Source organism: Eurypyga helias, unplaced genomic scaffold (assembly GCF_000690775.1).
Source record: "Eurypyga helias isolate BGI_N326 unplaced genomic scaffold, ASM69077v1 scaffold27949, whole genome shotgun sequence".
NCBI lineage: Eukaryota > Metazoa > Chordata > Aves > Eurypygiformes > Eurypygidae > Eurypyga > Eurypyga helias.
The window spans coordinates 1-14,319 of record NW_010274520.1 but is presented as its reverse complement, the minus strand read 5'-3'; the positions used below and the strand labels follow the sequence as shown (position 1 = coordinate 14,319).

Sequence of the window (14,319 nt, the reverse complement as noted above, 5' to 3'; positions counted from 1 at the left end):
CCCAACCCTCACCCCCCACCCCCTCTGCTCACACATCTAGAGCTTTGTCTCCATTTTCCTAGATGGTCTGAAAACCTAATGAATGTCCATATTTAATAGTAACTCCTTTCCTATTTATCATTACAAAATCATGGGACTGTGTTTCCAAAAGGTTGTTGGCTGTGCCTGGAGAAGGTCTGTCCAAAGTCAAAGGAGGATTTTGGAAGGAGGAACCTTCTGGAAGTGTGCAGAGGAGAGCCACATCGGTCATCAAATCCTGGAGGAAATTCCCTTATGGATGGCTACAAGTCAGGCGTAGAGATTATTCAAGAGCACAGCAAGTGAAAGATGCTCTTCTAACACTGCTCTGCCATTGCTTTCGAGACAGTTAATTTAATTATTTTGCATACTTTTCTGTTGTTTTTGATGTCGTTGATGAAATCTGATTGTCATTTAGTTTTGGCTGTACTGTGAGTGCCCACTGTCCCCCTAACAACTGGCTCAAGACCATTTCACACACCTAACCCTTCAGGATTACACCTTTTGCAACAAGCAAAGGCTTCAGCCACTAGTGGAGGCAGGCAGGGGCTGTTTTCTTTACCCAGCACGTGCACAGACTTGCTTGCCTGCAAGAGAAGCATAACTCTATTCACGCACGAGTATTAAACAAGAGTTGTGGTTTTTTTCTGGCCCATAAGGCTCTCAGCAACCAGGGAATCCTAGCAAATGGATTTGGAAGAGATGCTGAGAGCTCACTGACTCATTCCCTTGTCCCAAAGGGATCAATTCTACCTAATCTATCCCTGGCTGCTCTTCCTCTAGCATGTGCTTAATGAACTCCAGCATCACAGATGCCACAGCTCCCCTCCGCAGTCTAAGTGCTCCACCAGATGCTTGCCAAGACCTTTTCATCAACATTTCCAAGGAGGGACAGGTTTGCCTGGAAAATTTGCCTGAAATTCTCTTTATCCCGGTGAATTACTGGGACACCTCATCCTACAAGATTCTCAACTCTCGTTTCTGTCGACTCCCAAACTCTGTTATTCTTCTTGCCTTCACAGCTCCTCTATTTCCTCCCTGCAGCCAGAACTCAATTACAGAACTACCAAGTGAAAAACTAGAAGAGGGATTGTGCATCCCTCCCAGAATGTGCCATCCTCCATCTCCCACTGTTTAACATTCCCTCAAAGAGTGTTTCCCCCCAAACACTAGGATACATGGCTTGGCGAAGAGGAACACCACATACATGTTTGAAGCAAAAGAACGGCTTTATATAGTCTTCTCTTTGAACTTGCCTTTTTCCTCCTGATGGTAGAAAAGCTTCTTTAAGGAGGATTCAACTGGACTGGTCACGACAAAACTGGGACTGGAGTCACAGTAGAGCCCCGGACCCTTCGACATTCCCTCTGCTCTGCGCAACTCAGATTTGCAGGGTTTGGGAGGGGTGAAGGAGTGTCTGCACTCCCCAGAGGAAAACACAATGGCAATGATGCCATGGGGATGTCTGGATGGTGTTTGCAAAGGAGTTTTCACTCTGTCTTGCTGAGCTAAGGCGGGGTCTAGCCTCATTATGCTGATTACAGACAAGGAAAAGACGTTCATAAAACATGAATAAAAATAAAATAAATGCTGTGATTCTGCTCAGCCCTGGTAAGCTGCAGAGATGAGGCCAGAAATAACACCTAAAAATATGAATTTGGGATGAAAACATAAAGGCATTTCTCCCCAGGCATGCAGGTCCTCTTCCTTGAAGTACGTTCCTTTGTAAATGGCAGTTGAGCTCTCTTGGGATTTGGCTGTGAATTCCCATCTGTGACAGAGAAACAGGCACCACAGAGATGCCACTTGGCTAAAACACACATTTGAGATACCTAGAACTGCCCTGGACATCCTGAGTGGGAGGGGAGCAGGTGGCCTCCTGGAGAGAAGTCAAGTCCAGACCCACCACACACCCCATTTCTCTTTTCTTAGGGATGCTCCCACCTTGCCTTATTACTGCGCTCCTCCTCCTGCCCTCAGAGCTAAACTCCCCAGCTGAATCTTTCTCCTGCCCTTAAAACACACTCCAAGATGCCATAGAGGATTCTGCTTGCAATGCAAGAGGGGAAAACCCTGCAGGACAGAGGCCTGCCTTATGCTCCCTGAGGTTGTCTGAATGGACATGAGGAAGAAGTCTAAACTGGATATCAGGAAGAAGTTCTTCCCAGAGAGGGTGGGGAGGCACTGGAACAGGTTGCCCAGAGAAGCTGTGGATGCCCCATCCCTGGAAGTGTCCAAGGCCAGGCTGGATGAGGCTTGGAGCAATCTGGTCTAGTGCAAGGTGTCCCTGCCCATGGCAGGGGGGGTGGGACTAGATGGTCTTTAAGGGCCCTTCCCACCCAAACCATTCTGTGATTCTATGATCTAAATGACCACAGTAGAGATTTGTCAACTAGTTCTCAGCCTTCCTCAAAGCCCTAAAAATAACAGTTCAAACACAGTGAGGAGCACTTACAAGGACCCTGCTAACAGAACAAGATGTCTGTGTTCAAAAGGTGAAGCTCTGGGGGCTGTGAGGACAACTTGGCTCTCTTTAGTGCTAGAAATTAGCTCTTTTGTCCCCCCTTTTGCTCCATAAGCAGTAGAAGTCCAGATACACCCCGTTCTGTTGTTCTTTTCAATCACCCAAAACTCCTGTAGAGCTACTGTTGGTCCAGGAGCATTTGCCATATTCTGGCCAAAGGCAGTATCGAGACCATGAGAGGCTGACCTGACCTGGAGCACCATCATGACAGGTGCTGTACATCACATCATAATAGATGGGTCCTGTTCTACGGAGCTTGTAACAATAGAATTACAGACTAATTTAAATCAGAAGGGACGAGACCAGGTTTCTCAGGGTCTTGTTCAGCCAAGTGTTGAATATCCCCAAGGATGGAAATCCTACAGCCTCCCTGGGTTCCTGTTCCAGGGTTTGACCACCCTCACGATGGAAATGTTTTTCCAAATAACCGCTAGATTTAATGAGAAGCAAAATCATTCTCATTTAATGAGAAGCAAAATCAAAATTAATTGCTCAGGCTGGGGGATCCCCAAAACATGAGTCATTGCAGGAGACTGGATGTTGTCTCTAAGCCCAGGAGTCACAGAGAGCCCCTTCTTGTAGGTAGGAGTTGGGATGGCCAACGCAGGACGACAAACACCAGACGTGACAGATGAAGGGATACTCAGAGGACGAGAGGGAGGATAAAAGTGCTACCAGTTTCAGGAGACTCAGCTCATTCTAGCAAGAGGGACAACTTACAAAATCCTGGGTTCCATCTGAGCTCTGCTTTCCATTCCATGATGGCATTCAGAGCCTGCTTTGCCAATGAAATTAGAAACAATTATTAGTGACTCGTTAAGGTGAGGTAATTATTGCTATTGTAGCAATAATGTATTTCATTGCAGCATGGCTGGACAACCTAATGAGGACGACACCAGGCCTGGCCCTTTGCAAATACAGGACCTAGAATTATGTCTGCCCTGAGGCGTAAGAGGGAAGGGCCCAGCCCTGCTAAACACTTAGGCACATATAGAAAGGCATTTGCGGGACTTGTACCCTTAGACGTCATCATGAATCACACACAAAAAGTTCTATGTCAAAGGGTTTGCAGCACAAGGTTTGGTTGTGCCAAACCAGGCCTTTGCAATGGTGCAGTGGTCACCAAAACGAGATGGGCAGACGAGAACCAGGATGGGGAGACAGAGGGGTAGAAAGGACATTTAACCATTTCTAAAACCAGGATGGGGAGACAGAGGGGTAGGTCATTTAACCATTTCTAATTGTCTTTCTTTTTTGTGGAAGTGCAATACCTTGAATTACTTCAGTTATTATTTTGTAAATTGGGTCAGAAGCGACCCATATTTCACCTTCAATTTTGTGGGCTGGCTGGAGAGGGTGCAATGAGGAGGAGCTCAGGAATAGTGTAAGGGAGCTTTAAAACCGATCAACAACTCTTGATGGGTGTTGATCCATGTGGTGTTTGGTTTTGCTTTTTTTTCTCCTCATGTATCAAGTTTGAAGCTTCCCAGGTCACCTGGGAAGGTCCCATGGAAACAGACACTTATTTGTAAGGGGGAGAGGGAAACCACCCAACTGAACAAGCTGTAATTATTTAAAGATGTAAAAAAATATATATTATGAAGTAGTATGGCTACCAATCCACGTAACTTCTACACCTTTAGAACTAATGGAAATAAAACAATGATAATAAAACCATAAGGCTTCTGCTTGACTCTGACTGCCCTCGTGGACTTCTTGGAGAGGACTGGGGGCAAATGATGGCATGTGAAGTGTCGTGGTTTACCTCCAGCTAGCAAAATACCACGAAGCCGCTCTCACAGGTGTCCCCCCACTTCCTCCAGCGGAGGGGGAGAATCATAGGAAAAGGCAAGGAAGCCTGTAAAATTGATATAGGAACTATTTACTCATTGAATATAAATGAATAATATATATAAATGAACATATACAAATACTGCTAATAATAGGTAATTAAAATAATAGAAAATAAAACATATGATACAATTGCTCACCACTCACCAACCAATGGACAACCAGGTGCGAGTAGTGAGAGTCAGAGCCCGAGAGCTGGAGCCTGAGAGCAATCGCAGCCCAAGAGCCAGAGCCCGACAGACAGAGCCCGAGTGCCTGATGGCGAACGGGCCACCGCCTGAGAGCCGCATCCCGAAAGGACCGCAGCCCGAGAGCCAGAGGCTGAGAGCGATCGCAGCAGATTCTGAGTGAACCTTATCAGTGATAGCACATCCAGGAAAACTAACAGCCCCACCAACTCATTCATGAACAAGCCAGCACAGGAGTTAGCAAAGCAGCTAACAAAGGAGTTAGAGTGTTAGAAAGTATGAGAAAGTGATCAAGTGTGAAGAGTGCAATGTCCCCCAAACCCTGCTTATGTACTGAGCACAATGTACTACATGATGAAATACCCCTTTGGTCAGTTTGGGTTAGCTGTCTGAACTGTGTATTCCCCCAGTGCTCGTAGCGAGAGTTAAGAACGCAGCTGCAGTGTTAGAAGCTGAGAAAGATCTTGAATTTGGTGCAAGCACTCCCCAGCACCAGCTAATAAGACACCTTTTCTGTACTTTTCTCATGGTAAATCCAGAAACAGACCTCCATAGCAGCCACTGTGAAGAAAGTTAACTCTTTTCTGACTAAAACCAGGACAGAAGTGCACGTGGAGAGGCAAGGATGCAATGGCCCTGCCCCAGGGAGCTCCTAATGACAGAATTGCAGAGTAATTTAAATCAGAAGGAACAAGATCAAGGCCAAGTGCAAGGTCCTGCACCTGGGATGGGGCAATCCCAGCACAAGGACAGGCTGGGTGGAGAGTGGATAGAGAGCAGCCCTGAAGAGAAGGACCTGGGGGTACTGGGGGATGAAAAGCTGGCCATGAGCTGTCCATGTGTGCTGGCAGCCCAGAAAGCCAACCGTATCCTGGGCTGGATCCAGAGCAGTGTGGCCAGCAGGGCGAGGGAGGGGATTCTCCCCCTCTGCTCCGCTCTGGGGAGAACCCCCTCCAGTTCTGTGTCCAGCTCTGGGGCCCCCAACGTCAGAAGGATATCGACCAGTTGGAACAAGTCCAGAGGAGGCCATGAAGATGCTCAAGGGGCTGGAGCACCTCTCCTACAAAGGAAGGCTGAAAGAACTGGGCTTGTTCAGCACAGCAGAGAGGGGAAAAGCTCCTCAGGGCACTTTAACTGTGGTGACTTCACCTTGGGTCTGCTCACTAACAGGGTTTTGCGTGGTAGGCTGTTATTCAGCCAAATTGTTTCCAGCTGATCTCAGACACCGCCCTTAAGCCAAAATCACGTTTCCAGGAAAGGCTGTGCTTCCTACAAGCACCCAACATTCCTCCTGGGTTGCCCAGCTTCCTTCCCAGTCTAACCAGTCCTCGGACACCGGTACAACTGGTGGGGTGAGTGTGGCCAGCGCTTGAAACCCCACCCACTCCTTCCACAGTAGTTGGGGGTAGAAGGTCCCCTCCCTATAAAAGTGTGTGGGTGGAAGGGTTTTGGGGGCAGGGAGTGATATTGAGGGTGGGTAGGTTGGTGCGGAAAGTGGTTGGCAGGTGTTGGAAGGGGACTGGAGGCAGAGCAAGGGCTCTGGAGCAGAATGGGGTCAATGAAGTAGGGGAGAAAGGCTGGGTGGTCTGCTCCCCAGATGCATGCACAGGGTGAGCCTTGGGAGGGCAGTGGCTTGGGGGCTGGATGCAGGAGTGTGGGGCTCATGGGGTGTGCTATGGGTTCCTGCCTTGGGGCTCTGGACTGTGCACATGAAGGTGTTGGGTGATTCCTCTTTCACTACTCTGGTGTGGACAGACTGCCTCCACTGCCCCTTTGAGATGTGGGGATAATGGGGTGGAAACTGTGGGCTCAGTTTTGGTAAAGTAGGGATGTCCATGGAGAGAAGGAAGAGACCAGAGACAGCAGATTTTTGTTCTTCTGGTGTCCTGGGGGAAAAGCAGGCTCTCCCCTTGAAGGGGAGCATTGCTCTGCTGCCCGGAGTGGCTGCAGCGAGGGGGTCAGTGCACCGAAACCTTACAAAGTGTTCAGCACTCGTGATCTCTCACAACGAGCTGTTGTCAGCTGAATCAGTAGCAGTCAGAGCTGTGCAGCCCCACAGGTGCTCAGCTTCCTTGGGGTCTCAGCTCTGGGCTCTGTGAGCTCTCCTGGGGCTCATTCCATGCTGTCTGACACAAAGCCAGTGCCTGGATAGTCAGGACGAAGACCCAAAGGGTGTGGGGCAGGGGCAGACCCCTTGGATGACCTGGGTCCAGCAGGCAAATGCTGCTCCCAGCGATCCAGATGGCTGCTGGTGCCTTTGGCAGTGTGAGCATTTCTTCTGCTGGCTTTTGTCTGCAGCCTGACCCCAATACGCAGGTTGTTTGGGTGAAACTGGGGCAGACATGTAAACAACTGTCCCATGCCCTAGGAGACAGGAATAAAGCTCAGTCTTTCACTCCTGTAAAGCTAGTTTGTATGAGCAATTAGTGTCTTTAATGTCACGTCATAGATCCAGGTAACGTTCCCCGCCGTTTTTTCCCCTTGAGCTCTTCCAAGAGGGATTTGGTTCGGGCTGCAGCACATGAAGGCTCTCACAGCCATGCTGCCTTGCCTGCTCCTGTTGAGGGTATGTCCACACCTCACGGCTCATCCGTGGAGGTGGCTGCTGGCTTAAATTCCAGTTCTAAGCTAAGAGCTTCAGTGGGCAAGGATGACCCCTCGCTGTGGCAGGAGCACGTGGCACTGAATGCTTTGGTTTCACAGTCACTCTGAGCTAGCCCAGGCAGCAGAGGTGGTGGGAACACCTCTCCTGGTGAGGGCCCATGCGCAAGGTTGCTGTTGATTTTTCACATCAAGCTGTGCCAGGTAGGTCATATTCTGGTACCGAGTGCTGTGGAGTTTGAAGCTGAACCTCCAGCCAGTGCTGGTCTCTGGAACTAGGCTGCAGAGGGAATTGGCACTGTGGGATGAAAGCCAAGCTGTGTTTTCCCTGTCCTGGAGCCTGCTTTCACACCTAATCCTGGCAGAAGTCCTCAGAAGAACTGTTAAGTGACATGTGGTTGGGATTTCATGCCAGAAGTAACCCCTTATGTACTGGTGTGACTTCCTGGAGGGAGCTACAAGATGCTGTAGGATGGTGCTGCTTCATCTTCCCCTCATCCAGAGTCTTCAGATCCCAGATGCTGATAGTAGAGTCTATGAATGCTCTCCAACTGGCCCCGTGGCACTGCAGGCTGTGGGGCAGGTGGCTGGTAAGGCAGGGGAGGGGATGAGCTAATTCCAGTGCTTGTCAGGTTCGTTAATGACTCTGTAAGGTTGTGTGCCTCTTCTGTGCTGGGACACCAAAGCTGTGATGGAGGGAATGGTTGGAGTTAGGTGACCTCTGGTTCCAGGTGAGGAGAGAGGTGCTAAACAGTAATTTAAGGTCCTCTATGACTTCTGGAGAGGTAGGAAAGGAATTCTGGAGGTCCCCAGGCCAAATTCCTGGTTTCTCAAGGCCTTGTTTGACTGAATAGATATCAGGAAGAAGTTCCTCATAGAGAGGGTGGTGAAGCACTGGAGGAGGTTGCCCAGAGAAGCTGTGGATGCCCCATCCCTGGAAGTGTCCAAGGCCAGGCTGAATGAGGCTTGGAGCAACCTGGACTAGTGGAGGGTGTCCCTGCCCATGGCAGGGGGGTTGGAACTGGATAATCTTTAAGGTCCCTTCCAACCCAAACCCTTCTATGATTCTATGAATTATGAATATCCCCAAGGATGGATATTTCCCACAGTTCCCTGGGCCTGAAAGGAACCTACTTCTCTCCACAGGAACTTCAAGGAGGAAAATCAGGGGTGAGGAGACCGTGGTGAGTTCAGCTTCTGACTGTTTTTATGTATTCCTGAGTTGCAACTTTCCTTCAAGTCTAGGGCATCAGGTGTGAGAAGGACCTGCTATTCCCTCAACAGCTGCTGGAGATGCCGGAGGGCCCGTCAGTGAGGAAATTCCAGCTGCTGACCTCTCCTTTTGTGGGACAAGTGGTGGCCAAGGTGGGGGGAAGCAGCAGGAAGATCAGTGTGAATGACCTGAATGCCCTGAGGCTTCAGGACTCCCAGGTGAGTTGTATGAAAGATGAATGTATTGGCCCACAGCAAGTGTGAGGCAAACCACTATTGTCCTGCATCCGGGCACAGAGGGTGCACACCTTGAGAATGACACCAAGCTCGTGTTTGAGGTGGACTGTTGGCTCTGTTTATAACCACAAAATAGGTGCATGTGGCCCAAGAGGTGTGAATTTTGGAGCAATGCTCTGTGGTGCAAAGTTTTGGGATCAAGGTTACTGGGAAGAGAGGCTGCTGCAGGGATGTGGCTAGACCCAGAGATGCCCAGAATCATCTGCAGGTTTGGTTGGTCATGCTAATGCAGTGATGCTGTGCCTCCCAAGGCGTGAGGAATTGGTGTTGGCAAGGGCTGTTTGTAGAAGATGAGTTGATTTCTTCAGCATGTGGATACGGGAGCCTTGTTTCCCTCAGTGGTGAACTTGCACAGTTGCCTCCCTTGTACCTGAGGGCAGGGTTTCACCTGTCTAGGCTGAAATGTCTGTACTGTGGGTATTTGTGATAATCACATTGGGTCAGTCCTGCTGTGGGCTTCATGGGCCTGACCTTCTTCAGATGATGATTTGGACCAGACTGACCAAATACTAGTGAGATCTTAGCTGGGAGCACAGATGTGAGCTGCTCAACAGTCACTTGTGGCTTCAGAGCCACCCTTGAGTTGGGTTACAGAATCACAGAATGGTTTGAGTTGGAAGGGACCTTAAAGATCATCTAGTTCCAACCCCCCTGCCATGGGCAGGGACACCTTCCACTACACCAGGTTGCTCCAAGCCTCATCCAGCCTGGCCTTGGACACTTCCAGGGATGGGGCATCAACAGCTTCTCTGGGCAACCTGTCCCGGTGCCGCCCCAACCTCTGCAGGAAGAACTTCTTCCTGATATCTAATCTCAATCTCCTCTCTTTCAGTTTAAACCCGTTACCCCTTGTACTGTCATCCCCTGCCCTTGGAAAAAGTCCCCCCCCCAGGCACTGGAAGGCTGCAATAAGGTCTCTCCGGAGCCTTCTCTTTTCCAGGCTGAACACACCCAACTCTCCCAGCCTGTGCCCATAGCAGACGCCAGCTCTCTGATCATCTTTGTGGCACTCGTCTAGACTTGCTCCAACAGCTCCTTCTTATGTTGGGGGCGCCAGAGCTAGACACAGTATAGCAGGTCTCAGGAGAGTGGAGTAGAGGTGAAGAAACACCTTCTTCAACCTGCCAGTCACTCTTATTGTGATGCAGCCCAGAGTACGGTTGGCTTTCTGGGCTGCAGGTGTGCTTTGCCGGTTTTTGTCCAGCTTTTTGTCCCCCATTACCCCCAAATCCTTCTCCTCACGGCTGCTCTCAAGCCATTAAAGTGTCACCCCAGCCTGAGACTCTTGAGCGCAGCACAAAGCAGGGAGGCGAATGAGAAGCAGTGATGGCAGACTTTGAAACCCTGAGTGTCTGTCCTAGTATGTCTCTGGTCTGACGGGAGCCTCTGAGAGGGCTTCACACTGGAGTGGTGTCCATACACCTTGTGCTCCATGTAGGCACAGTGATGCTGAGAGGATGACTGCAGTTCTGATGGGAATGGTGCAGATGCTAATGAACCCCGTATTCAGGGTGGGGTGATGTGCCTTCTGTCCAAGAGTGTGTAGAAAATGGTCACTTGTATGGAAACAGCCGGAGGTTATGTGGATCCTCAGTACATCCCACTTCTTTTCTCAGGTTCATGGGAAAAACTTGTATCTGGCATTTGTGGCAGCAGAAGGTCCCTTAGGACCAGAAGAGACAGTGCTGCAAAGAGAGGCTGCTGGTGGGGCAAGTTCTCCTGCCCAGGGAGGGCAAGAAGAGCTTTGTGCTCCTCAGACACATCCCCAAGTGGAGGAGCTGCAGGAATTGCTGCACTCCAGGTCTGAAGCTCCAGATGCAGCGGAAAGTCCAGGCAGCTGGCTGCGCTTCCACTTTGGCTTGTTCGGCAGCGTTCGGGCAAATGAGTTCTCAAGAGCAAACAAAGCCAATAAGAGGGGAGACTGGAAGGACCCTATACCCAGGTATTTGGTGGAGTCCCCACTGCTTTCTCCCTGCCTCTTGTTCTCTGCCTCAAACTGAAGTTGTTTGGGGATGCTCCTAGCCCTTAAGATCATCCTTAAGTAGGCATGAGAGATAGCATGAGTGGGTGTGGGCTGTGTTTGACCAGGAAATCCACAGTGCACTTGTGGGATGCGTGTTGCCTGCCAGTCTGGGGATCACCATGCCAGCTCTGTTAAGATTTTTATTCAGAGAGAGAACTTTTAGGATGCCAGACTGAATCATGCCCTGAAAATGCCAGTTTCTCTCAATTATGTGTTTATAAAAAGTCTTGGATAAATAGCATACCTCTAGGGCAGCTGGAATCACTGTTTGGAGTGATGCTGTTAAAGGCAGCAGTGTGGTGAAAACAGACAACAGTCTGTGGCCCAAGTCCCACTGGAATTGTACTGAACAAGGAAGGGGTAAATACTGGAAGATAGTGTGGATCCTGCTCTTGGGAGACACTTAACCTGAGCGATTAATAACGTACAAGGTGGGTGTTTGGCCCTGTACTTGGTAGGGACACACCCTGCCCCCCCATCCTAAAATCTTTGGAAGAATTTCTTTATTTCTACACAAATGATTTCAGACATTATCAGGTTTGCTTGCTACTTTGAGCATCACTTTCCCCATCTGTGGACCCTACTGCTAAGATGCTGATGCATCTCCTTGTTGCTGCTGTCTCTCGGCTAGGGAGCACGGGGCAGCAGGAGGAACAATTGCCCACAGGTGGTGTGGGTTGACAACCAAGTTTCTTGACTGAAATCACTGAAAAGGCTACCTTGCATTACAATGGCGGCCTGGTGTGTTGGAGTACCTGCGGCAACCCGGTGCCCACAAGCGTGTGCTGTGATAAATTGCAGGGAAGGAATAGCTGGACTAGGGTACAGGCTTGGGGGATTTCAAGGTGTCTCCCTGGCTCTGATGAGAATGAGTGTCCATATGTGAGGGCTGATGCCTTGCCGTGTGCTTCTCCCTAAGCTTACGTCATGTACAAGGCTCTTTTCTCACTTTTCAGTAGCTTTTCGCTCTGTTGCTACACTGCTGCATCTTTCTGTGCAAGTTTCTTCAGCCACAGCAGAGTATAACAAATGGTTCAGGGATGTTTCTGATGAGAGACTTCAACTTCTCTGCTTCTCCCAGGCTTGTTCTGCACTTTGAGAGCGGAGGCTTCCTTGTTTTCTACAACTGCCGAATGCACTGGTGCTCATCTCCGAGGGCTGATCCTGCTTCCGACATCCTGTCTGTGGAGTTCCACCGTGGCCGGGCACTGGATGCTCTCCGCTCACCTGATCCCATCTGCGACATCCTCTTAGACCAAAGATATTTCTCAGGGCTGGGTGAGTTCCAGGGCATAGTGGCAGAGCAGGAAATGGAGAATTTCCTGGTGGGATGTCTACAGATCCAGAGGTACAAATCTGAACCTTTTACTCCTTAGTCTTATGGCTTTGGGTTGATCCAGCTGAGGAGAAGGCTTGTAGGTCTGTAGCCACAGGCTTCAGATACTTGAGCGCACAGTGATCTGTCTTTGTGTGTGTGACTACGGGCTGGCTTGTACTTGTGGAATAAAGGAAAGTCTGCTTCAGTACTGGGAAGAGACTATCTTCCAGTCCAGTCCCAGTTCACAGCTGGGATTGTATGCCTCTGGTATGAGGAACGGCATTGCTAGCTGTGATCCTTGAGGCAAAAGTCATAGTGATTTGAGCCATAGGTCTGCATCATCTAAGAAATGTCCTTATTGTCTCCTTATTTCTGACCCTTTCCAGGGAACATCATCAAGAATGAGATCTTGTACCTGGCCAAGATCCATCCATTAACACAAGGCTCTGACTTGGCTCTGTCGGATCTGGAGCGCCTGCTTGACTGTGCCACTCAGTTCAGCTCTGCCTGGCTGCACAGCAAGCTGCAAGGCAAAGGGCTGCACCCTCAGATCTACCAGAAGGAGCTGTGTCCCCTTGGGCATGCAGTGATGAAGGGAACCCTTGGACCCCCAGGTGGATTTAAGAGACTGACATGGTGGTGTCCTCAGTGCCAGCCTGCGGTGCAGTCAGGGTATCCTGCCCCGGTCACCAAGTGACCTGGATTTCTCTGTTCCCCCTTTCTTGGAGGGTGTCTGGGTGGTCTCTGAACCATGCGCTCTGTGGTCCTGGGACAGCGAATTGGCAGAGTTAAGTGCTCAGCGGAGGTTACAGGAATCACTGCAGTACTGTGTGCCTCGGTGCAAAAAGGAATACGCTTCTAAATTTTTGGATTGGGTTTTTTTCCTCCTGTCACGGTGACACAACAGTGTAAACAGTTTGACTTGAAGTGTCTTTGTCCCTCTGTTCAGACCACACAGAATGGAGAGCGTAGGGTGCTGAGCAGATTAATGTGGTCTAACGTGATCCTGATGCAGGTGCAGTGGCTTATGGTGGAGTGAGCAGCGAGGAGTGTGTCCCTCAGCTTGATTAATTCAGTATTAGATAATCCTGCCTCTGCTTGTGAGTACCTGTGTGCTGGGCTGCGATTAGATGTGGTTAGAAGTGGCTGTTCCCTCTGTCAGCTCTTAGAGGCTGCCTCCTTCCCAGGGGTGAAAATAAACCTCAGCAGTGCTTGGTGGAGCTCGTCTCTGCCTGCTTGTCATGATGGCTATCCCCACAGGTTGGATTTTTGTGGCAAAGGGCCAATTCCATATCTCTGTATTAAAAAAATTAAAAAAAAAAACCCAAAACACAACTTTAACAGATTATGGGGGTTGCTCCTAAGGGAGGGACTGGGAGGCTCAACCAAATCACGAGTTACAACCGGGATCACCAGCCTGAGAGATCTGGGGGGTGTCTTACAACATGTGTGACAGTGATTGCATAACGCTCATCGTCTCCAAGGTAACTTGAAAGCAGAAAGGTTTGGAAATAGAGATGATGTGGTCCCGCCTTGGTTGAGCTGTGTGTCTCTGTGTGCTAGGCAGGAGCTGCTGCTGGCCACTCTCCCTGGATTTGGGGTTATTTTAACAAGATTGTTAATTTGAGTGAAAAATAAAAGGTTGAACATCACCAGTTCTAACTCCAGCTAAATTCAGTGTGTCTTTCCTGGTAGTTTCTTGGTTAAAAACTGAGGTGTCCAGGGAAACCCCAGCATTTGGTGCTGCCCTGTAAAGGATGGTACCATTTTTTTTGGAAAACTCTTTTAATGGGAAGTGGATTTAAAGGTGAACTGGGAGTTACCTGGGTGGTAGGTTGCCTCCCAAACAGGACTTCTACAGCCTCTCCCCTGTGAACTGCAACCTCCTTGAGCGGTTATAGGTTATGGGGTTGCTTAATAGCCCTATTAGTGGGATTAAGGTGCCAAAGATGATGGTTAATGCTGCTTCTGCAGGTTGTTGGCGAAGGCCTTGGAAGCGAGGCGTGGTGTTTTCAGTGGCCTTCTAAAACAAAGAAAGCAACCCTCAGAAGAACCCCAAAAGCTGAAGGGTGGGAAGGTGGCTGGGTGTCTGTAGGAGACATATGGTTGGGTCTGAGCGATCCAGCCGAGGCCCTGGGGTGAGGTCTCTTGTCTGACTCGCAGCAGGCTGGGATGGCCCTGCGGAGCCAAGGGTGACTGTGGGGAAAAGGCCAGAAAGGGGTGTAAACCGCGAACAGCCGCCTCACACCTGCAGCAGGGAGGGCCTGGCTGCACCCGCCGGCGGCCT

The 14,319-nt window shown here is 49.8% G+C and overlaps 1 protein-coding gene across 1 annotated transcript; it reads left to right on the top strand.

The window, feature by feature from the left end:
* Positions 1 to 8,475: 8,475 nt before the first annotated feature.
* NEIL2 (nei endonuclease VIII-like 2 (E. coli)) lies at positions 8,476 to 12,729 on the top strand. Its single transcript, XM_010159838.1, has 4 exons — positions 8,476 to 8,613; positions 10,308 to 10,633; positions 11,796 to 11,992; positions 12,419 to 12,729. Exons 1-4 carry the CDS (start codon positions 8,476 to 8,478, stop codon positions 12,727 to 12,729), a joined length of 972 nt encoding a protein of 323 aa, XP_010158140.1.
* Positions 12,730 to 14,319: the final 1,590 nt, after the last annotated feature.